We start from the raw sequence: 26,251 nt of genomic DNA, 5'->3' as shown, positions 1-26,251 counted from the left end.
TGAGAAGGGGGATGAGCATCCTATTGTGTATCTCAGCCGGAAGCTGCTACCTAGGGAAGTGGCCTATTCCACTGTAGAAAAAGAGTGTTTGGCCATAGTTTGGGCCTTGCAAAAACTGCAACCGTACCTGTATGGGCGCCAGTTTACTGTGATTACTGATCACAACCCCCTACATTGGTTACATAGGGTGGCTGGGACAAATGGGAAACTCCTCAGGTGGAGTCTGGTTCTCCAGCAATATGAGTTTACCATACAGCACAAGAAGGGAAGTACACATGGCAATGCTGATGGTTTGTCCCGCCAGGGGGAAGACTCCACCTAATGCGCAAGGTCGAGGCATAGGAGCCTCCTCCCATTGCTTCTCTTATTTGGGGGAGGTGTCACGGCAAGGGTGTATAATTTATTATTACACCCTTGGAATATTATCCTTTAATGTAATTTGTGTAGTAAATGGCACAAATTACAGAGATGTTATTGCTGAGGTCAACAGGGGTTACATCTTTTGAAGCTGGGATCCCCCACAGAGGTCAGTTGACAGTTGGCTCCCAGACTTGATGTCGTCTAGTCCTTGGGGAAGAGGGATTATTATTACGCTGCCTGTGTTGTACCTGCTTTTTTCTGACTACCAGCGGAGATACCGTGATTTTACCGCTACTCCGCTATAGTGAGTAATTAGGACTTCTGTATTTTATCCTTTTTGGTTTTATCTGTTGTTGGTGTAAATAACTTGTTTATCAGATATTGTTATATGCACTGTGACTATTCTTTGTTCATAATAAACATTCATTTATTAAGTTCTGCCTTTGTCTGGTTAAGAATCACGTTACCTGAAGAGACTAGTTAGTATTTTTGTAATTCCTTAAATATTGTACTAAGTAATATTTGGTGGGTTTTATTGTTGATTTACCTGGGGGACCAAGGCACCCCATTTATAAATTGTCTTGGTGGTGGCAGCGTTAAATTAGTAATAGTTATATTATTATGTTTAAGTGTGGGTGGTGTTAAAAAGGGGGATATTGTCATTATTTCCGGTCTAGTGAAGACAAATAGTGTACTTTAACCCTTTCACCACGACAACTACGTCACGCACACTCTTGGAGTAGGGTGCGTTCGTGACAGTGGATTTTTAACAATTTTTTGAAGGAGTGGAGACTGGGTGAGCATCTAACGGAGGAGGGAAGCGAGTTCCACAGGAACGGTGCAGCCCTCGAGAAATCTTGAAGGCGAGCATCAGAGGTGGGAGTACGGACAGAAGATAGACGTAAGTCTTCAGCAGATCGTAAGGGCCTAGACGGGACATACTTGTGTATAAGGGAGGATAGATAGGTGGGAGCAGCATTATGTAGAGATTTGAAAGCAAGAACCAGAATTTTAAATTGAGCTCTATATTTTATAGGAAGCCAATGTAGGGACTGGCAGAAGGGTGAAGCATGAGAGGTGCGGGCGGACAGGAAGATGAGCCCCGCATTCATTATGGACTGTAACAGCGCAAGTTGGGAGCACGTAAGACCACTGAGAAGTGGATTACAGTAGTCAAGGCGAGAAAGGACAGTGGAATGGACCAACACCTTAGTCGCATCTGGCGTTGAGTAGGGGCGGATGCACGCAATGTTTTTGAGATGGAAATGACAGGATTTGGCGATAGATTGAACATGAGGCTTGTAGGAGAGGTCAGAGTCAAAGAGAACACCTAGGCAGCGAGCCTGTGTGGTGGAGCTGATGGTAGCACCGTTGACTTGGAGGGAGACAGACACAGGAGTAACAACACTTGAGGGAGGAAAGACCAGAATTTCAGTTTTGGTCAAGTTTAGTTTAAGGAAGTGGGCAGCCATCCAGTTAGAAATAGCAGAGAGAGGCAGTCAGAGACACTAGTCAAGAGGGACGGGGAGAGATCAGGAGAGGACAGGTAGATTTGCGTGTCATCTGCGTAGAAATGATATTGGAAGCCAAAGGAGCTAATGAGTTTACCAAGGGAGGCAGTACAGATGGAGAACAGTAGGGGACCAAGGACTGAACCTTGGGGGACACCAACAGAGAGGAGTTGGGGAGAAGAAGCAGAGCCAGAGAAAGAAACACTGAAAGAGCGCTGGGAGAGGTAGGAGGAGCACCAGGAGAGATCAATATCTTGTAGACCTATATTGCGTAGGATGAGAAGAAGCTGTTGATGATCAACAGTGTCAAAAGCCGCAGACAGGTCAAGGAGAATTAGTATAAAGTAGTGACCACGAGATTTTGCAGCGAAATGCTGTGTTTTTAAGAGAGCTGCAAATAAACAAATGTCAATCAACTGAAGCAATGTTGTAAAGAAGAATGGGCCAAAATTCCTCCCCAACGGGGTTGGGCCTGACAGCCAAGATGGCCGGATGTGCTCTCTGAGAGCTCTCACATCAGCGGGCACAAAAACGAAAATCCCAACCATCCACGGCATGCTAACGACACAAGATGCACAGAAAACAACACAGGACCACACGGGGAACAAGACGATACCAGTCCTGCACCAAAACTCAGAAAGAGTACCTGAACCGACCATGAGGCCTAAACTAAAGCTGAGCACGAGGCCTGGGGGAGGCAGCCGATCCCCCGGCCCGGGACCTGCTCAAAAGCGTAAACCAGATGCAGCCCTGCTACTCCCCCTCTGGAATGGCGGGGGATATCCCGGTCAACGCTGGGGACTACTGCCCCGCAACGCGGCTCACACAAGCGACTGAAACTACAAACAAAAGGGCTGTCTGGGGTCCAAGCAAAATGGCAGCAAAATGCACCCTCATCAAGCCACCCAGGCAAACCCTGGAATTCTTTGACAGACTATATCCCTTCATGGGGACTGCGCTCCGTACTGGGGACCGGCATTTTAAGCTAGCATTGCGAAGAGTGGCGGCATGGATCCGTCCGTCCACCCAACGCCACCTGATTAGTTGCCCACCCCGAGCACCTAGACGGGGTCTACCTCAGAACTTTAAATGGCGGGAATCGGAGACCTGCCTCTCAGAATCCAGCACTCACCATCACATACAACAAAGCGAGATTACTAATCCCACCCGACCTACTCACCTCCGAGCACCTTCGGAACTCTCTGGCCAGCACAGCTCGTCTCCGCACACACAAACCCGAGCCGACAGCCACAGGGACCCCCCACATGAAGCACAGCTCCATACCGCCAAAAGGCGCGGGCGGAATGCCCCTCCCTCCAGATCACACTGGCAATAGAACATGGCCGCAGCACCAACCCTGCACATGGCTCACCTGTCCAGCCTCCAAAGCCGGCATCGGTTAACCAAGGCGGTTTACACCGCAGACGGACTGTGATCCTGCACGGAGACAACGCACGGTCCTCGTGAAAAGGCAGTAACTACCACGCTGTCATCCCGTTTGTTACGACCTTTACTCACCTCCCAAATAAGCACTGCTGAAATGTTTTATTTTCTTTTATATTCACCGGTATCCATGCTCTTTACACTTGTTCACATAGCACACTTCAGAGCCAAGCACGCAATAAACTTGCAATAAACTTGATTACCTAATCTGTTATAACCGTGCACCACACAGACACACATTATGTTTAAACAGCCTTTTACGACCCTCGGGCGCATAAAGTGCATAATAGACCCAATGTGTAGAACACCAGTTTATTTTCATTTTTAGAATTCTCACTCACACAATCAACTGTTATAATGCACTATAGGAAATAGCTGGTAGTAGTCGCACTCTAAACTAACGTAATTACTTAACACAGCCAGTTGTACACAGCCTGACCAGCAAGCTTACAGCACGTAAAAAGATAGATCATCAGGATTACTGACCACATGTATCCAATCTTAGTGTATGCAGTACTTCCTTTACTACTATTCTCTATTCATATATAAAATTTGTGCAGAACCCTCCACATGCTGACCAACTGTTAACAAATGCTTATGTATATGCTTGTAAAAGCTGTTGGGGCATGAAGAGCCCACTTGTAATGTTTTGATGCACGCAAAAAATAAAGAATTTAAAAAAAAAAATTCCTCCCCAACGATGTGAGACTGATAAAGTCATACAGCAAACGATTACTTCAACTTTTTGCTGCTAACAGTGGTTCTATTGAATCATATGTCATAGTTTTTCCACACATGCCTTCTTCATTTTATCTTTACTTTTGTTAAACAAATCATTACAAGGTGTAATATGTCATGCTAAAGAAGGATATTATGGCACTAGAAGAAGTAAAGAGGTGGACTACAAAATTAACAAAAGGAATGGAAAGATTTAGCTATGAAGAAAGGTTAGCAAATTTAAATCTGTTTAGTTTAGAAAAACAGCGCCTCATAGCATTATACAAATATATTCGGGGCCACTACAAACCATTGTCTGAAACTCTATTCATGGACAAGAGTATACAGAGGACACAAGGTCACACCTTTAGACTGGAAGAAAATTTGTTTTTTTTAGTTTTTTTTTACAGTAAAAACCATAAGAATTTGGAATTCCCTGCTGGTGGTTTTATTAGAGTCTGTACTAAAGAGCAACTGGATTAAATACTTGCAACACAATATTCAAAGATATCATTTTTAATAGGTGGTTTCTTGATCCAAAGAGAGATCTGACTGCCATTTTGGAGTCGAGAAGGAATTTCTTCCTAGTTTGTTGCAAAATTGGAAAGTGTTTTTTTTTTTTTGCCTTCTTTTGGATCAATAGCAAAAACAGATGTGAGAAAGCTGAACTTGATGGACACATGTCTCTTTTCAGCTTAAGTAGCTTATGTGAAGAATTATCCTGATAGTTTAGCAGTACATTACCCTAACCAGGGCTCAAAATTTCCACTCACCATTAGCTATTGGAAAGTGAAAAATTAGGCATGTGGGTAGAAATTTTAACATGGTGAATATGCCATGGACTCTCCTGGCTTAGAGTGGTGATTAGCATTTAACGTGTAGAATGTAGCTTAGGAATTGAAATTTTAAGCCTTGACACTACCTAGTACCAATCAAAGACAGATCAATTAATTATTCATTCAGTATACAAAGTATCGTACCTTCACAGCCATTTAAGGTGACCTCTGCAAATGGGTTGTCACAGCGATCACAGTGTTGTCCAATGACCCCTGGTTTACAGGGGCATTGTCCTGTCACTGGATCACAAGTCCGACTAAGTGAACCTGTAGAATAACAATCACACAGCAAACAGGAAACACCACTTGATGGTCGATAGTGATTATCCTGAAAGAAACAATAATAGGGAGAGGATAAAAATATCCATAATAAATGAGTAAGAGGGATCTCACAAAATAAAAACACATATATTAAAAAGGGTTTTCTCTTTCATATTGAGAATTCAAGGTGAATTAAAGGTAGCCAAACTAGAAGGATAGTTAGGAATTTTTCCACTTCAACTCAATAGCCATGTAAGACTAGAACCTCCGACTCTAGACCCGAAAGCCTTATTTTATTAGCCATATTATTCTTTCTACTAAATGCATTAGAAATGTACATGCACCTCCGGGTTAAGGGTTTCCACGAATATTATGCAATATCATTAAAGGAATAGTGATTCTTGGCTACAAATAGTTCTATTTAGTTATGCCAAATGCCCCAGCTATACAAGTCTTTCATCTTGAATTTCATACTTTGTAAATAGGGATTACCTTTCTGAAGGATGTAATGGCATGCATGTCCTTTCACTTTATTTTCTACTTTTGAGTTTCCACTTTGTCATCCAAACAGCTTTATAGCTTTCCTCTACCCTATTATTCCTGCAATCCTGACTCCCATTTTCCCATCTCAGTGGGTCTTATTAGCTCTGCCAATATTTCATATTATAGCCACACACTGTTTTCTCACCTTGCAACGACACTCTCCCGTTGTCTTGTTACAGTCGGCATCAAAGCCCTTGTTCACATCACAGTTACATGGACCACAAACTGGGTGACCCCACCAGCCACGGGCACATGGTTGATCAAGCCTGTTTGGTAGAGAATTGATATTTAACCCCTTAGTGACCAGACCGTTTTTCAATTTTCTTACCGTTAAGGACCAGGGCTGTTTTTACATTTCTGCGGTGTTTGTGTTTAGCTGTAATTTTCCTCTTACTCATTCACTGTACCCACACATATTATATACAGTTTTTCTCGCCAATAAATAGTCTTTCTAAAGATACCATTATTTTCCATCATGTCACATAATTTACTAGATAAAAAAAAAGTATAAAATATCATGACTTTTTAAAAAAAAACACTTTTCTAACTTTGACCCCCAAAATCTGTTACTCATCTACAACCTCCAAAAAAACACCCATACAGGCATACCCCGCTTTACATACACTCACTTTAAGTACACTCACAAGTACAGACATACCCGAGAGTGTACGTAAAGGTGCCTCGCGAGTACAGACATTCCCGCGCCTCTTCTGTCCGTGAGTGAACAGGAAATTGAAGGTTCTATTCTCACCCGGAGCAGCTCAGTTAAGTGGATTCAGAGGATTCAAAGTTAAACCATAAATGCTTAAAGTGATAAAGAGGTGTTTCTAAACAAAGTGTGCAACTAAGCTGCTAACAAACACAAATTGGCACTGTATTGACAGAAAATGGCCCAGTGGTCAGGTTTATTTTACTTTTCCTCCCAGTTTAAGGTTGTCAGATGAGTAAAACATTGAAGATAAATGGTACAATCTGGAATGAGATTTTTCTTTTTACTGTTTGTTTTAACTGAATAAAAGCCCACTGGAAATCACTAAATAAACTTTTTTTGTAGACAACCGATAAAACATAATTCAATAAAGAACCAGGAGATGGCGCTAGAGGCAATGCTGGTATCATAGACCCTACAGTGGTCTGCAGTAGTTATGGTGCCCAGAGTGCCCAATTTAAGCCTTTACTTTGTGCGCTCTCTCTCTCTCTCTCTCTCTCTCTCTCTCTCTCTCTCTCTCTCGCTCTGTAAGCTGACCCACTGGCTAGGACAGGTTCAAAATGAGGGAACAGCTGAGCTGGGAGTTCATTAGTTATGCAGTAAGAAAATGACAATCTGTTACCTGTGTTCACAGTGTGGTCCATAGTAGCCTAGAGCACAGTCACACAAATAACCATGAGAAAAGCCGGCACGTCTGACACATGCAGACTGGTGTTGACATGGGTTAAGTTCACAGGCATCTGTGCAGCTATCGCCATAATAGCCTATTAAGAGAGCAGACAGCACCTGATGTATTTAGCAACAATAACTTTACATTTATTAAAAAGAAAAAGACAGTAATTGTAGATGGAAGGTATATGGAAGATGTATTAATTGTCAGATGCGCAGTGTGTCACTTACCCTGGTGACATGCACAGGAGTAGCTATCCCAGTCATCCCTGCAATAGCTGTGCACAGCACATGGACTGGAATCACAAGGATCGGGAAAACTACAACCAGGATCAACATTCATATGCTTTGTGTTGGCTAAAGATATTGGGGAGCCAGGAGAACTGCCCATCTGCACACCCTGAAGTGCAAAAAACAAAACAAAAAAAAGTAAGGATTTTATCAGTTGGACTAACACATCTCCATTCCTACGCTCTCCAGTTTTGTCCTCTACTTACTTGAACACATCCACGGAACCCCTGATGAATTTCACCTTTATCACCAGTCATGCCACCAACACTCAGACTGGTTAGAAGGGTGCCTACAAGGTCACCTGGAAAATAACCTTTCACCTATAAAAAATTTAAATAAAAGTATTGAGCAAACCATGAATCATGCTGCTTCTCTGTGACAGATCTTGAATCTTAATAAAAGGACGCATTATTAATTCTATAACTTTTGTCATGCCACTTCCTCTAAGGTGTATGCAAACAGCATTCTGTTGTTTTTCATTTTTGAGACTTATAATTAGTCACCGTGAATGGCTGGTTACAAGAATTCATACATATTGTCCAACATTTTAAATGGACAATGAGAGGCACTTTAATTTAGGGATGTGAGTGAGTGGGGGTGTGGCTGTTCTGAGAAATTTATAGTGACCTACTAATAACAATTTAGGCAACTAAAATATAGAACAAGAACAGCATATCTAAAATATTACATGTACAATTATATATATATTGTTCATGTATATATATATATATATATATTTTTTTTTTTTTCTAAACACATTTATTGTAGTTTAAAGACACATCACTGTGAGTATTACTGTGGAGCCCTGTTATACAATCAGACGGACCAACAATATTAGGCTTCTAGAAAAGAGGGATATTAGGATAGAAAAGAGGGGGAAAGGATTTGGACCAGAAATAGAGACTACACTTGGAAGGCATGAGGTATGAGCATATCAATTAATCAGCCCAGTAAATTCTCATCTTCTGGGCACCTTTCTGCATGTACTTTTAAACCACCTAGAAATAAATGCTGAGCTTTATTAAGTGTTATTGAGGCCTACAGACATTATACAGAACACTATAGTCACCTAAATTACTTTAGCTAAATAAAGCAGTTTTAGTGTATAGATCATTCCCCTGCAATTTCACTGCTCAATTCACTGTAATTTAGGAGTTAACCCCTTAAGACCGCAGCCAAATGTACAAGTTTTAGTTCTACATGGCATTTTAACCGTCAATGTCATAATACTGTTTGCTTTTACTGCAATAAAATACACATATTTGTATTCAGCAAAGTCTCACGTGTAAAACAGTACCCCCTATGTACAGGTTTTATGGTGTTTTGGGAAGTTACAGGGTCAAATATAGCACGTTACATTTGAAATTGAAATGCGCCAGATTGGTTACGTTGCCTTTGAGACTGTATAGTAGCCCAGGAAATAAATTTACACCCATAATGGCATGCCATTTGCAATAGTAGACGACCCAAGGTATTGCAAATGGGGTATGTCCAGTCTTTTTTAGTAGCCATTTGGTCACAAACACTGGCCAAAGTTAGCGTTAGTATTTGTTTGTGTGTGAAAAATTCAAAAACCGCCAAAAGACTGGACATACCCCATTTGCAATACCTTGGGTTGTCTACTATTGCAAATAGTATGCCATCATAGGGGTTATTTTCATTCTTGGGCTACCATGGGGTCAAAAAGGCAACGTAAGCAATCTGGCGAATTTTAATGTGAAACACAAGCCTTATATTTGACGCTGTAATTTTTGAAAACACCATAAAACCTGTACATGAGGGGTACTGTTGTACTCGGGAGACTTCGCTGAACACAAATATTTGTGTTTCAAAACAGTAAAAAGTATTGCAGCAATAATATCGTCCGTGTAAGTGCTGTTTGTGCGTGAAAAATGCAAACAACTTCACTTTTACTGGCGATATCATCGTTGTAATACATTTTACTGTTGAAACACTAATATTTGTGTTCAGCGAAGTCTCCCGAGTAAAACAGTACCCCCCATGTACAGGTTTTATGGTGTCTTTGAAAGTTATAGAGTTAAATATAGTGCTAGCAAATTAAATTCCCTATACTTTCGGCATGGGTTGTCAGGCAGGTCCGGCTAATTGTAATTAATTGTGATACCTAATTATGTAAAATTATTACATAAATATATGTGTAGAATTAATATATGTATATATATACATATGTGTATATATATATATAATTTTTTTTAAATATTTTTATTTATATATAGGTATATATATAGTGATATATCCGTATATATTTATGTATATAGATATATATATTATTTCGTTATACATGTATTTTGTTATAAATATATATACATTAATATCACAATACAGTTAGAATGAAATAAAACACATCTATATATTTTTTAATATTTTATTTTTAATTATTTTTTTTATTGAATTTTTTTACGTATTTACATATTTTTTTTATATCATAAATATATATATATAACAATAATTATATATATATTTAATCAGTATCAGTCTACGTGTAATTTGATATTAATATATATATATATATATAATTATATATATATTAATATTAAAATACACCTAGACAGTGTATGTGTATGTGTGTATATGTGTATATATATACTTAGATCATATATAATATATATGATCTAAGTATATATATATTTTTTTTTTACACTTATTTTAACTGTTTTTTATTTGATTTTCAGCCAGCAGGGGGACTAACTGTCATTACAGTTAGTCCCCCTGCTGGCATTGCTGCAGCCAGCTATCCCGGCCATGTGATTGTGAGGAGGATCGCCGGCGACCGGGTAAGCAGGGCCGTCTTTAATATGGATTGGACCCTGGGCAAACATTTGCTTGGGCCCCCTGAACCCTGTTGTCCCCTCCCTGGCATGCAATCATGCCCCCCACCCCAACGCAGAGGCAGACGTAAAGTAGAGAGGGCTCTGGTGCATGAATTATTTTGGGCAAGAGGGGGCAAAAGGTAGATCCCCATCAGTCATGCAACTCCAACAATGCTTTGACAGCTGGGGCGCTACCATTTTCCCATGCATGCAGGGTTGTATTTAGCACTGAGCAGTATTTGTGTGTTTGAGTGTAAGCATGTTTTTGTATGGAGTATGTTTGTGTGAATGTAGGGGTGTGTTTGTATGTGGAGATGGCATTTAAATGCAAGTATGCATTTATGTGTAGTGTTGGTTTATATATACACTGGTGTGTTTATATATAATTTTGTTGTTTAAAAAAAGAGGTGTGTTTATATGTAGTGTTGAAATTTGAATGCAGGTGTGTATTTGCGTGTAGTGTTGAATGCTGAGATGTATGCACAAATACACATGCACTGTCACAAACACACACACACACTGTGATACACATACACACACAGAAACACTTGCAGATACACAGATATACACAATCATACAGATGCAGCTATACAGACACATTTACACACACTGACACACACACATACAGACACACAACCTGGCACACATGCACACAGATGCACACACTGACACATACGCAGATACACTGACAACATACAGATACACAGACACACACAATGACAACATACAGACACACAGATACATAACATGACAAATGCAGATACAAACACTGACACACCTGCAGATACACACATTGGCTACATACAGATACATGCACAGGTATACACACTGGCACACACACAGATACATACATACTGACAACATACAGATACACACTGACACACACACACACACTGACACTGTGACAGACATACTGACACTGTGACAGACATACTGACACTGTGACAGACATACATACTGACACATACACAGACATACTGACTGGCACACCGACATACATACAGACACACAAACTGACACACACAGACATTCTGACATACACACAGACATACATACTGACACACACAGAGACATACAAACTGACACACAGACATATACTGACTGACACATACATACTGACACACTCACAGACATACTGACACACTCACAGACATATACTGACTGACACATACATACTGACACACACAGACATACATACATACTGACACACACAAAGACATACATACTGACACACTCAATTATGTAACTGAGATATAGAATTTTTACGCGGTCTGGGTATTTCAGCCTAAACTTTGCAATTTATTCTCAGTTTACCCCGTTTCCTGGCTTGGTAATTCCGTGTTTCTCATCTGATTGTCAGAAAAACAAACCATTTATAACACAGCAAAGAATGCATTAACATGGAAAGCCTCCAACTCCCCTTATATTTTACTTTATGTGAAACTGTGGCAGTGTGGGGTGACAGTGGCGGTGTGGGGTGACAGTGACATTGTGGGGTGACAGTGGCGGTGAGTTGTGACAGTGGCAGTGTGGGGTAGCGGTGTTGCATTCAACACACACAGACATACTGACACACAGACATACATACTGACACACACACATACATACATACTGACACACAGACAGACATACTGAAAGACACACATAAATACTGATACACAGACAGACATACTGACACACACAGACAGACATACTGACACACACAGACATACATACTGACACACACACACAGACAAACTGACACACACACACACACAGACATACTGACACACAGACACACACAGACAGACACTCTTCAGTTTCCTACCTTTGAAAGAGGCTTCCTTCCCTGGGGTCCAGTGTGCTGGCTGGGGTAGTTGGGAGTTGGGGGTATGCTCCCCCTCCTCACTGGATGCTGGCTCAGCAGCCTCCTGCGCGGCCCGATGTCTGTGAGGTGGGAGGAAGTGATTTGCGGACGTCACTTCCTCCCATGCAGCCGTTAAGCAAGGGCCCGGTCGCGCTGTTAAAGGGCCACAGCGCCAACCGGACCCCTGCTGGAACATGCTCACTGGGTGGCCCTAAGGGTATGGGCCACCCGGTGGGCCCCCTTAGTGTGCGGGCCCTGGTGCAGCCGCAATACTAGCACCGCGGGCCCATTAGGTAGGGATATATTTAAAAAAACAAAAAAATTTATTGCAGGCAGCGGGGCCCACGGGGCAGCTGCTTTGGGCCCCCCATGAGTAACTGGGCCCAGGGCAGCTGCCCCGTTTGCCCCTCCTTAAAGACGGCCCTGCGGGTAAGTGAATAAAAATCGGAGGGCGTACATTTACGTCCTGCGGCGTTTAGAGACGCTTTAAAAAGGACGTAAATGTACGCCCTGCGGACTTAAGGGGTTAAATCACTTTGTTTCTGTTTATGCAGCCCTAGCCACACCTCCCCTGGCTATGATTGACAGAGCCTGCATGAAAAAAAAAAAACTGGTTTCACTTTCAAACAGATGTAATTTACCTTAAATAATTGTATCTCAATATCTAAATTGAACTTTAATCACATACAGGAGGCTCTTGCAGGGTCTAGCAAGCTATTAACATAGCAGGGGATAAGAAAATCTTAATGAAACAGAACTTGCAATGAAGAAAGCCTAAATATGGCTCTCTTTACAGGAAGTGTTTATGGAAGGCTGTGCAAGTCACATGCAGGTAGGTGTGACTAGGGTTCATAAACAAAGGGATTTAACTCCTAAATGGCAGAGGATTGAGCAGTGAGGCTACAGGGGCATGTCCTATACACCAAAACTGCTTCTTTAAGCTAAAGTTGTTCAGGTGACTATAGTGTCCCTTTAACCTTCAGCCCAAATGTCTCATCTGACAGATGCATTAATGAATCCGATAATATAAATTCCATAGATTTAGACACAATTTTACCAGAGATGGGAAACACCATTTAATCTATACTGTCAATATGTTTAAAATGTACAGTAAATAATGCAGGCCACAAGACATAATAATAATTGTAAAGACGATTAGCACTATTAAAACTGTCACATCTAGCTATATTTACCAACATGATGACAAATTAGGCCCTCTACATGTTGAGCTATTTTAAATAATTAGCTTATTTAATTAATTCTGAAACATTTTACTATTTCATTTACACTGCATGTCTGGCTGTCCTGCAGCAGTGAAAACATAATTTTCAAGTAAATTTAACATGGATGCGTATTAAGGGAGAGAGGGATGCCGATAGTTGCAGATGCAAGAGTGAACCCAGAGTATGATGGGGTGATGAAATCGTACTACATACTCTGGTAAATAATTTTAATAGCTTTTACTGGAGTGTGCCAACAAGGAACAGACACTGCAACTATACATTTAATGACTTTAATTATAATGGATAAAATAATTAACATAAGAAGTGTGATCATCAAAACTAATCAGTTAAAAGTTTAAAGTGACACTATAGTTACCAAAACAACTTAGCTTAATGAAGCCGTGTTTGCGTATATATCATGCCTCTTAAGCTTCACTGCTCAATTCACCGCCATTTAGGAGTGAAATCACTTTTGTTTCTGTTTTGAACAGCCCTAGTCTCCCCTGGCCATGACTGACACAGGCAGCATTAAAACAGAATGGTTTTATTTTCAATCAAATGTAACTTACTTTAAATGTTTATCGCCTGCTATGTAAATTAAATTTAAATTACATACAGGAGGCTCCTGCAGGGTCTAGCAAGCTATTATCAGAGCAGGATAGAAGAAATTCTAAATTAAACAGAATTTGCAATAAGTATGTAATAAGAAGTGTAAACATTAGATCACTCTTTACAGGAAGTGTTTAGAAAACTGCTTCATTAAGCTAAAGTTGTTTTAACTATGTATTCCTTATATGTTTTGTAATGCCATTGGACTATATCTACCAGCCAGTGCTGCAAACTGGTAATAGACTGACAAAATATATCCAAAGTATTCTGAATAAATAGTTTTTTGTTTTTAAATCATCATTTAAACTGAGCTGGGAGATTTTTGTATTCTTCCTCTGATATTTTGGGCTAAAAGTTACCAAGTCCATTTAATGGTCATCAAATAAATAAAACACTTAATCTACATATCTCTACAATATCAGAATATATTGTAATACGCTGTAGGTGCAGCTTTTATGGAAACACTATTAAAGGGAATTTTTTTTTAAAAATGACCGACCTGATCCTGCCCATAGTCTACGTGAAGTAGAAGGATCTGGCTCTCGGGATCTGAAGGATCTTTCTGAAGTTCCACTGCTACGTGATGCCAAACCCCATCATTCAGTTTCACATGAAGTTGTAAAACAAACAAAAGACTGGACGGACCATCAACAGTCAAGAGGAGAGTGCCTTCACTCATCTAGGAGAGAGAGAAAAAAAACTGTTAATATCTCCTAATGGATAAACTAACAGCTAAAGTGAGAATTACACCCACACACTCCTTTCATAATGTCCATGACCCAAAGGCAGACCTTTCTCTTTTTTTAATTCTTTTTTTTGTTAAATGTTGTAGTGACAAAATATACAAACATATACGTCCATGAACATATTGTAGAAACCAGAAGCGTCACATGAGAACATGTATCATAAAAGTATCGTTTACCAGCAATTTGTGCTTCTTGAAACTAACTCCAACTCTGTCAGAAATGATCATAGTGAGCCGAATTGTCATTATCAGCGGTTTTTGCTTCATGTGGTTGTGGGTCGTTTGTGTCTCACGTTACTCTCATTTTGGCGGCTTCAAGTGTGTTCGTGACAAAGGTGTACAATATATTTATATTAAATTGCTAGCCTGGCATCCAGTGGTATCATTATCTAATGCTCATGCCCCTGAGGGGGACGAACATAGGACAGAAGAAGAAAGAAAAGATAGAGCGAGAAATAAGGGGGGGGGGGAGGGAGTGGCGCATGCCCGCAATGTCGGTCGTGTGTTATATTAGGTATGTACCGGTGTCGGGGATGAGTCCGACGGGAGGAGTTAGTCCGTGAACGTCAGGTGACATACGTGTGCCATTTTAAGTGCGTGCTGAGGATGCTGTTCTAGGCAGACCTTTCTTAAAACATGCACTGCCTCCAATTTCCCTTTTGACTGTTCCTTGAGAAATCACTGATTCTGTGCAATTCATGTACTGTTCTGACTTGTACCTAAGACCTCATTCTTAAAAATAAAGATAATAGATCCCGGTATTCAAAGCCTGAGACACAGCGGCAACACCAAAGCGGGAACCGTCCCACACGGAGGGAACGGCCCCGGCAAACATCAGGCCACTGGGACCCAGCTAAGATGGCCGCCCAGCAAGAACCCCAAAAGCGGAGCACACACGCCCTACCATCTACGCACCCCCTGGGAGAATTTGACCGGCTTTGCAGAAGCCTCTGGCATATGCTGCGTGAACGCGGAATGTCTTGCCGCCAGACAGCAAAGCTACTAGCCACATGGACATCGGCTAAAGGGCCTACCTCAGCGCCCCTCAAGTGGACATATCACTCCTGCATCTAGAGGGCACGCTTCCAGCCATCGCTATGCGGACTACATGCATCTAGTGAGCACAAAACTTTTCTTCAGTTACTGCCGTTGTGACAGAACGTTACCAGTGACTTTTTACTTCAATAGTTATTGCCACCGCGACTCTTATTTACATATTTATCTGTATTATCTCCCAGCGTAATGCAGATAACCCACTAGCTTATACTATAACACACAATCGATTTACTAACCCTGTTCCATGCGCACACATAAGCCTTATGCTGCCCTACAGAATTGTGTTGCATTATAAAAAGGTGCAATACACCTATAATCATATGCACAACTAGTAGTGGTGGGTGCACACTTAGCCTAGCACGATTTACTGTAATAATTATATATTGTGTAAACTCCAAAGAAGCTAAGAGTTATTATGTCCGACGCATGTATGTTTTGTATGTTTAGTATAATTATTTTATGTTTGACTAGCTTATGACATAGCGTAGAAACCATTATTCAGAAAGTTACAAGCGATAGTATTTTGTGTCATGTACTGAAATGCAACACTGAGCTGAGCCACTAGGGAGCTTCACTGTAACTGAACTATTCAGCAAGCAACTATAAAGCTAGTAACTTAACTGTAAGATGCGACATACCAAACGGGCAGTAGCGCAGTAATTACACAAGCAAACGCAATCGTGCCTTATTTAGGATGGTACCTTATTTAGAATGTATCCTTCTTTAGCAGGTAATCAAGCAATTGAGCAATGCCCAAGCAGTTCACTCATATTTACTCCACAACAGTCTTACCCATGTTATATCTCAAGCATGATACATGCCTTAACACTGTTTTAACATGTCACTCAGAACACTGACAATTATTGTTGGGGCACAGTGAGCAACGGCACCGTATTACCTGAGCTCCAACTCCTAGTTACCTCTTAAACTTGTTGTGTTTTATCCTTCCTGTTTCAACGCACTAGGCGCTAACATGAGGAGACCGGGCACATAGCCGTTCATCCTCGACTCAAGCCTATAAAACGATGTTTTTAGCATGACCCTCACCTTTATTTTGTCCTAAACCACGCTATCAAGCGGTAGACAAAGCGACTGTTCATTCTAGGTGGTTAGGAAGTATATGATGCTAACCTGATTGTTTTTTTTTCACTTTAAAAAAAAAAAAGTGCAATGTCTCTAATGCCATGTGACATATGTGAATGCCAACAGATCTGCACCAGCTGTTGTGGCAGTGCAACCTGCATGTTTTCTCTCTGCACGAACAAAATAAAGAATTAAAAAAAAAAAAAAATAAAGATAATAAAAAACGTCTTTCTAGCAAATGTTTTCTGCAATTTCATTGCCAATTTATCTTTCTTTTCTCCACTTAAAAAAAAAACAATCCAAGAAACAATGCCCACGCTATTTAGAAGTAACTGCAAACACTGCATACAATCAGGAAAGTAATCTGAACCATGGCAAATGCTATACAGCAGTCACATATTAACAAATGTTTAGGAATTACATTTTTGGCAGAAGTACAATATAAATATTGTGTTTTATAAAGGGCTGGAGTAGATCTGCATACTTTGTACATTTGTACGGCAAATGGTTTCCTAGCATACACCTAACATCATTAAGTACTCCTAAATATCCTTAAAGGGGCACTGTCAGCCTCAAAATGAACCATACATTTAATGTATTTTATAGAAACTAAATATCATTTGTGGCACTCATTTGATGGTGTCTGCCTTTTTTTTTTTAAAACACATCTTGGTAATTTTAATGTGCCAAGAATAATTTGAAGCTCCTGATATCAATCACGCTCATATACCAGCCAGAAAAGAGTCTCTACAACAAAATATATTTTATTGGTTGACGCTAAAATGCTGGCTCTTGACAATGCACATAGGTGGGGGCGAAAACGTATTAATAAGTGGGCAAATAAGTTGAAGATTACGTCTGGATTACAGAGTTTTCCAATACAGCTATTTTACGTCATCATAATGAAGGTTGGTGTAGAGCTCAGGTCAACATAGTAAATGAGGAAAAGGATTTGTGGCATATATCCTTCTTTTATTCTAGTATTTGACTGGGCTTAATATTTAGGCATACTCTGCTTTCTATAAAAAACAAAAATAGGTGCGCTGTGTCTTTAAGACTCAAACTGAAAAATAGTGAACACTTATTTAATTTAAAACCATCAAAGTCTCATACTACATATTGATTTTAAGTGTTTTTATTTATTTTTTCACCATAAGGATTTTTGGCAGAGGCATTGCACAATATTGGGACCACGATAGATTTTTGCAGTAGATCACTTTAGTGATTTAGATACACTTTGATGGTTTTAAATTAAATAAGTGTGTTTTCACTATTTTTCAATTTGAGTCTTAAAGACACAGCACACATTTTTATTTTTTTTTATTTTTTTTATGGTATTGGAGTGTATATTTAAGGGCTATTTGCACTTTAGGTGCTGCTTATTTGCACAAATTGCACATTGTTAACATTTGTTTGGACATTTTAAGTGCCATTTGTTACTTGTCATTTTATTTGTTATACTCTGCTTTCTCACTGGGAACTTAACCCCTTAAGGACACATGACATGTGTGACATGTCATGATTCCCTTTTATTCCAGAAGTTTGGTCCTTAAGGGGTTAAAGGGACACTATAGGCACCAGAACAACTTTAGTTTAATGAAGCAGTTTTGGTGTATAGATCATGCCCCTGAAGTTTCACTGCTCAATTTACTGCCATTTAGGAGTTAAATCACTTTTGTTTCTGTTTATGCAGCCTTATCCACACCTCCCCTGGCTGTGACTGATAGCCTGCATGAAAACAAAATGGTTTCTTTTTCAATAACATTTTAACTTATTAAACGTTTTTATCTCCTGCTCTGAAAATTTAACTTTAATCACCCACATGAGGCTTCTGGAGGGTCTAGACAGCTATTAACATAGCAGGAGATAAGATATTATAAATTAAACAGAATTTGCAATAAAGGAAGTTTAAACATTTGATGACTCTTTACAGGAAGTGTTTAGAAAGTCTGTTTAAATTACATTTAGGGAGGAGTGGCTAGGGCTGTATAAACAAAGTGATTTAACTCCTAAATGGCAGAGAATCGAGCAATGAGACTGTATGGGCATGATCTATACACCAAAATAACTCCATTAATCCAAAATTGTTTTGGGACTGTAGTGTCCCTTTAAATAAGAATCTGAAAAGGCAGATTAGTTTGCAGTGGCTTTGAGGAGCGATTTACAAAAAGCAGGCCAAAAAGAGCTTAAGATCTAACCACAATCAGTTTTTAATGTAATTGAAAGCTTAGCTTGGAATGTATCAATATGTTAGAAAACACCTACATATTCTGCAGTGTTGTACCGTGGTGCTTAAGATGAATCATATTTCTCAATTTCAAAACGTGCACTGCAACACAACATGAGTTGAAACAAATGTGTTTTTCTTTTATAGATTATGGTGTAATCTGCAAATAGATGCACAGCCATATCACTGCACATAGTGGGATACTGATAAATAAGGAAAGGAAGGGGTCAAGTCACCAACCTTGAGGGAATCACCTTTTGAAATTGTCATTGCTTCATTTAAAACTAGACATATTTATGAGGGTTTGGACAACTGAGCAATTTGAGTAAAACTGGAATTATGTGGATCCAGAATCAGAAGCTTAGACAGTTGTAAATAGATGTACAATTAAATATGAATTGAGTTTCCTGAATTTTTTGATAGCACATGGAGTAAGACTTCAGTCTGTACCAAGATAGCAAGTACGGTAACTATTACAACCTTTTTGGGTTGGTACCCAGAGTTTGGGTATATAAGTAGACAGTTAAAACAGATATATTGCACAAGATCATTAAATACAGAGAATATCTCACTAGCAGTTCTCCATGTGTATTGTGTGTGGTGTATGCTAAAATAAAATGATAGCTAGTGTTACAGAAAAAATATACACAACACTAAGCATTAAAATCAAATACCTGCAAATTGAGTGCCAATTTTTGTTCGCCTTGAGCTCTCAGTAAAATGGCATTAGTCTGGCGTGTTCTAAACATGAAGCTTAGGTGCCATGGCACAGTGATGGGCACTGCCAGAGTTTCCCACCGAACAATGCCATCACCCAGGAAACGTAAAGGAGACAACATCTCTAAAAGGAAGACAAAAACAAACGAAGAGGTTTGAAAAATCAGATTTTACAATTTTCAAGGATTTAAGGGTTTCTTGATAATTTGGTATTCTTAGAGAAATGCTGTAAAGAGGGTTACAAAACTACTCAGCTTCCTTCAGTCCATGGTCAGGAAGATGATGTACAAACGGAGAAATTAAAAACCATTGCTATTTTTCCCAGAAATGATCAATCAACTAAAGAAAATTCCAACAGCAATACTGTAGTACACAAAGGACCTAAGGTAAATAGTATGTAGAAATCTCTTACAATGGTCAGAATAATGTTCATGATTCCAACATGAGAAAACATTAAAAAGAGCTGTGTGTATATGCAAAACAAGGAGGAAACCACTTCATGAATCTCAACTTTGTTGCTTTGACTAGCTAGGTATTTTTCTAGGTATTTTTCATTAAGAGGGACTTGGCGCGCATTTTAGTTTTGTTTCCTGACGTGCGCCTCATTTAGGCACAGGTCATTTCCCGTAACTTCTGGCAGCTGGCCCATAATCAGAGTGCCATGGAACGCTGCCGTATAAAGGTAAATAGGAGGGTCTCTACGTTTATTTTGTGTGCTAAAGGGATTCTGGTTCACCACAGGGTGTTCGAACGGGATGCAGCAAATTTGTTTCGGTGTGATGGAGTTCACCTTATGGAGGTTGGGCTTGACCTTTTTAATCTTGCCATACAGGAAGCAGTGGAACAGGCCTTGGGCGGTTTGGGTGGGGCACCTCTCTTATTTTAGGCTTCAAACAACGGGGTTTGTGGCGGGGTGTGTGTCCATGCCAATAGGTTTTGGGGCTGTTACATTGAGTGTCAGGATATGGACAAGGTCGGGTCTCAACCTCCCCTGCTCTGTACGGTAATCTTTTAAGTTACCGACTTGTCCACCGAGCTAGAAGCCGGCTGGTGGTAAGCATTGAAAGGAAAAGGGAATTTGGTTGGACGAGGGGGGAGGCGAGAACTTTGTGGGCAAGTTGGTACATAGGCACGTGGTCTCTTTCATTGGCAAGGTGTTAATAATTATATGTTAAGTTATGAATTATTTATGTATTTATCTCTGGTTATATAATTAAATTATAAAGTTTAATAAATATTGGATGAGTCCTACAGTCTTATGTTTTAATAAATGCTGTGGCCTGTTTCATCCAAATTTGGTGCTTGTTGTTATTGGGGGGTATTTGGGGTAGGCTCTGTTATTATTATTCGCATTACATTCCCCGTTACATCCATACATGACTCTGATTTTTAATTTTGGCATAACTAAACCCTGCACTTTCCAAAAATCCATCATGGTCATAGCAGTATTATTTTCAACCTTACACAAGATACTTGAAATTATTGATTGAACAATTAAATCGGGATGTGGCAATAAAAATGAATGTGATGTAAATTTAATGTAATACATGTCTGATCAGCTACCTTTCACTAGTTTTGTACATGCAAACAGGTTTATGTTTGTATTCAGCCAAAATATACTCTGTGCATACATGAAAGTAGTAACTATAGTCTAAGGTCCATTAGATTATAGGCAGCCTTCACATAGCAGTCATTGGCAGTGGCGGAACTGGCAGCTGCGACCGGGCCTTTTACTCCAGCGCGACTGTTCCCCCTGTGATGATGTCAGACTGAGCTAGGAGGAAGTGACTGTCCCGGTCACTCCTTACAGCTTACACACAGCGCTGCGCGGGAGGAGAAGAAGAGGAGGGAGACAGAGTGGGAACTCTGACTCCCATCAGGCTGAGCCACTGGACCCCAGGGAAAGTCCCCCTCCTGCACCCAAAAGGTAGGAAACAGGAGGGTGACCAAAACATTTTGTATATGTGTCTGTATATGTGTGTGTTTGTATGTATGTATGTGTGTTTGTATGTATGTGTGTATGTCTGTATGTATGTGTGTATGTCTGTATGTATGTGTGTATGTCTGTATGTATGTGTGTGTGTCTGTATGTATGTCTGTATGTATGTGTGCCTGTATGTATGTGTCTGCATGTGTATCTGTTTGTCTGCATGTGTGTGGGAGGGAAAAGTATGGGAGGGGAAGGGTAGATGTATTGAGGGGTGGCAGGAGGTAGACATATAGGGGGGGGATCCAAGGCAATTTTTGTACCAGGGCCCCCTGGTTTCTGGTTACACCTCTGGTCACTCGATCTGATTTATAATCAATATGATATAATCCGAAGTATAATATACCATGGCCAAGGTATACAATAGTTATCTTGTATGGCGTATCCACAGCCAAGTTACAGCACAGTCAGAGCCTGAAGCAGGGCGAGGCAGCAGGGAGATTGGTGGGTGCTTAACCATGCTGCCCACTATATAGTTAGCTATATTGTGGCCACAAAATACTTAAATACTTAAGGAGTACGCATGAGTTAACAATCTCATGGGCACGATCTACTAAATTGTGCGCATGAAATAGTACAGTATGCACACAATTTAAAAAAAACATATTTCCCCTGTTACCTCTACTACAGTGACTTAAACATCATTGAACTATTATGGAAAGGTATAGAGCACAGAATGTAACTATTTTAACTTTATCTATTCATCAAATTCTCTAAACAGAATGGTGCAACATTCCACTCTACATAGTTTAAGACCTGTATGACAGCATTCCAAGAAAAAATTAAAGCTGCTCTGAAGGCAAAGGTTGACCCTATTACTTATTAGGTCCATTAGAATTATATTTTGGTTTTACCCTTCTTTGTTCAGCTGTTGTGTAAGTATATAATGTCCTCTCTTCTATTTTATAATTAACTTTTTTTGTTTCTGCTTTTTGTTATTAACACATTTGTGACTTAAATATTTGTTTTAAACAGCAATAGTTTACTTAACTATCATTTCAACAACAATTATATATTCTATATAACCGTGGTATGGTGTGCATAAAAAAAAAAAAAATCTGTTATTTGATCTAGCAATACTAACAAAATAATGACCTATTTTAGTATGTTTTGCTTACTAACATGGTCAACCAGTTGAAACAGTGAATACACATTCTTTTAAATTAAGTTACAATTATTTTGCTATGCATTGTTATATGCCTCTGGACTATGGCCCTGGGAGATTGGGCCCTTTAAAAACAGTATTCGGCCATACCAGAGTGTATGTCACTCATTCTGGCCCTTTAAACACTGTGGGGAAGGATTGGCACTTTTTATATGGCACTTTGGATGCAGCCGAAGTGCCGAAGTCGTCGAAGTGGCCGCCATTCGACAAAGGAACACTTGGCGGCGGCCATTTTAATTTAGTCGAACGCGGTCAGCGGTGTATGCTAAAGAATCTATGGAACTAAAATCGGCTGCGCAAATACACGAACATCGCTGACCCTTACCGTCGCCTCCACTTCGACTATTCGGTTAAAGTCGAAGTACATTCGACAATTCGAACACCATGTTACAATGTGCTATTTGCACGAACTGACCCGTTTGTGCATTCGAAGGGGACTTAGCCGTTAGTCTGCAGGAAATGGTTTGATTGGTTGTTTTGTAACACCCTGTGGGTGGTCCTATCTAAGGGAAAGCGTCATAAAAGAAGGTTCTTTTGGTGCCAATAAACAGACCACTGCTTGACCCTCAGCATGGAGTTCTGTCTCTTCTTTGGGGGGGATTTACTGTATTCTGTTAGAGACTGATTGCCAGGAGTGTAAGCTGATTGTCTGCTTTTCCTGTTCGTCAGCTAGCAGCTATTCGTGAGGTTCCAGTTCAGGAGTTGGAGTGCTATTTTGTATTCAGTTCGGGAGTTTGGTGTTCTGCAGTAGCTGTGCCTGTGTCTCTGGAAGGGGAAGATCTACTAAGCGGCGGTTTCAACCCTTTTATGCCCGGGGTGCCGTTACAGATGATATGCCACATTGTGTGTGTGTGGATGATATGCCACATTGTGTGTTTGGTAAGGTGTACATATGTTTAGGGCTGCTTGTGGCATTGCATGTGAGAGGCTGCTTGTGAGGTTGTGGATTGTCAGTGGTGTTGTGGTTGTGAGGAATGGATTGGTGTGTGGGCTGTTTGCATTATTTGTATGAGGAGGAGGCTTATTCTGCAGCTCTGTGTATATTTTCCAGGGTGGGAGACTTCCCTGTGGTTCAGTGGGGAAAGGGCTGGCCAGGCACAGGTCAAGGGCAAGAGCTGTGATAGCTGCTGCAGTGTGGATTGCCATTCACAAGTGCAGGGGTGAAGTGATCTAGCGTCACTTCCTCCAAGTGTTGCAATGTGTAAATTGAGGATTGTCCCTCACTACCTGCAATCACTGCTCAGTTTGCACTAGCAGATATCTGAAGTCCCACTGTGACTCCGGATAGTCAAGAGCCTGCTTGGCTCTGGCAGCCTTGAGTACGGTGCAAAGGCACCTTGAGTGCCATAGGTTGCTTTATCCCTGTTATAGAGGAAAAAAACTTTTTTTACACCAAATGCAGGTGGTACAGAACTACTAAAGCTCTCAAATGTTGGGGTTTATACTCTGATGCACCCACATAATTATTTGAAATATTGAGCTTTGTTCTTTCAATAAGCCTTCTACAAGGTTAACATTAAAATCGGCACTGTTAATAAGACTGGTGTGTTGTACAACATATCCAACTACTGATCTATAGCAAATGAACAGCATTTAATTTTTTTGCTGTTGCATTCAGAAGTCTGAATTTTAAAGTGATTAGGAATACTTGACATGATTAGTTCTTACATGTTTACATAATCTTGCAGAATAGATAGATGCACAAGATACTGAAAAGTATCACAGTTTACTTTAAAAATTTAAATGTTCAAACTTGAACAGTAACAGATGTGTGTAGCTAGTCAGTGTGAATACAGTAAGGTGTAGAATAGGGTTGTGATGAATAAAATGTGTTTGCTGTAAGTACAGAAATAGTGCATAGATTGCATAGTTCATGACTAAGTGGTTAAAACAACATAAAGTCAAGGGAGTATTGCACACAAGTACCGTATATACTCGAGTATAAGCCGACCCGAATATAAGCCGAGGCCCCAAAAAACTGGGAAAACTTATTGACTCGAGTATAAGACTAGGGTGGGAAATGCAGCAGCTACTGGTACATTTCTAAATAAAATTAGATCCTAAAAAAATTATATTAACTGAATATTTATTTACAGTGTGTGTATATAATGAATGCAGTGTGTGTGTATGAGTGCAGTGTGTATGGGTGCAGTGTGTATATAATGAATGGAGTGCAGTGTGTGTGTATGAGTGCAGTGTGTGTGTGTGAGTGCAGTGTGTGTATGAATGCAGTGTGTGTATAATGAATGCAGTGCAGTGTGTGTATGAGTGCAGTGTGTATGCAGTGTGTGTATGAGTGCAGTGTGTGTGTGTATGAGTGCAGAGTGTATGCAGTGTGTGTATAATGAATGCAGTGCAGTGTGTGTATATGAGTGCAGTGTGTGTGAGTGCAGTGTGTATGAATGCAGTGTGTTTATAATGAATGCAGTGCAGTGTGTGTATGAATGCAGTGTGTGTATGAATGCAGTGTGTGTATGTGTGAGTGCAGTGTGTGTGAGTGCAGTGTGTGTGAGTGCAGTGTGTGTGTGTGCAGTGTGTGTGTGTGAGTGCAGAGCATTGGTGGGGGGTGGGCATTTTACTAATTATTATTTAATTATTATTTTAATATTTTTTTTAATATTATTTTTTTTAGGTAACTATTTTTTCTTTTATTATTAATTGTATTATTTTTGTTATGTTATTATTTTAATATTTTTTTTCTTCTTCTTATTTGTTTTATTATTCATATTTTTATTTTTTCGTCTCCCCTCCCTGCTTGTTAGCTGGCCAGGGAGGGGGGCTCTCACTGCCTGGTGTTCCAGTGGATGGGCTGTAGGAGGGGGCTGTCAGGAAGCTGTAACTTACCTTCACAGCAGCTCCTGTCAGCTTTCTTCTCTCTCCTCCGGTGCGTGCAGCTCCCTCTGCAACTCTCGCGGCCGCGCTGAGCGTTGCCACGGTAACCCGTGGCAACGCTCTGACCCCGCGGCTCTCGCGAGAGTTGCAGAGGGAGCTGACCTGGGAGCTGCACGCACCGGAGGAGAGAGAAGGGAGCTGACAGGAGCTGCTGTGAAGGTAAGTTACAGCTTCCTGCCAACCCCTCGGTCCATGTCTGTATTATGGCAATGTAAATTGCCATAATACAGACAACTGACTCGAGTATAAGACGAGTGGGGGTTTTTCAGCACAAAAAATGTGCTGAAAAACTCGTCTTATACTCGAGTATATACGGTAAATGTACGTGGGAGCTCAGTGGAGGGGGGTCTGCCACCCACCAGGAACAAGTCCACAGGCGTTACAACATAGAGTGAAGGCAAACATATTATTAAGGCCTCACTGCCAAAATGTTATATCTTTTTTTTTTAAACCTTTTTATCCTTGATAAATATTATTTTTGCCTTCACCCTATGTTGTGATACCTGTGGACTGCTATTTTTTAGGTTTAA

General features: G+C 40.2%; 1 protein-coding gene across 2 annotated transcripts in view; it reads right to left on the bottom strand.

The window, feature by feature from the left end:
• CELSR2 (cadherin EGF LAG seven-pass G-type receptor 2) overlaps positions 1-26,251 on the bottom strand; it is a 139,192-nt gene that overhangs the window by 54,072 nt on the left and 58,869 nt on the right. For both annotated transcript variants that reach the window (XM_063453195.1, XM_063453196.1), the window contains exons 10-16: positions 19,635-19,801; positions 14,349-14,528; positions 7,547-7,660; positions 7,281-7,449; positions 7,003-7,144; positions 5,817-5,937; positions 5,012-5,195 (exon numbers count right to left, since the gene is read on the bottom strand). In XM_063453195.1, coding sequence (XP_063309265.1) covers positions 5,012-5,195; positions 5,817-5,937; positions 7,003-7,144; positions 7,281-7,449; positions 7,547-7,660; positions 14,349-14,528; positions 19,635-19,801 — 1,077 coding nt within the window. The remainder of the gene's footprint in view (positions 1-5,011; positions 5,196-5,816; positions 5,938-7,002; positions 7,145-7,280; positions 7,450-7,546; positions 7,661-14,348; positions 14,529-19,634; positions 19,802-26,251) is intronic.

Source organism: Pelobates fuscus, chromosome 1 (assembly GCF_036172605.1).
Source record: "Pelobates fuscus isolate aPelFus1 chromosome 1, aPelFus1.pri, whole genome shotgun sequence".
In the NCBI taxonomy this organism is placed as follows: Eukaryota; Metazoa; Chordata; class Amphibia; order Anura; family Pelobatidae; genus Pelobates; species Pelobates fuscus.
Note: the sequence above shows the minus strand (reverse complement) of the source record. Positions and strands in the feature narration are given on the sequence as shown.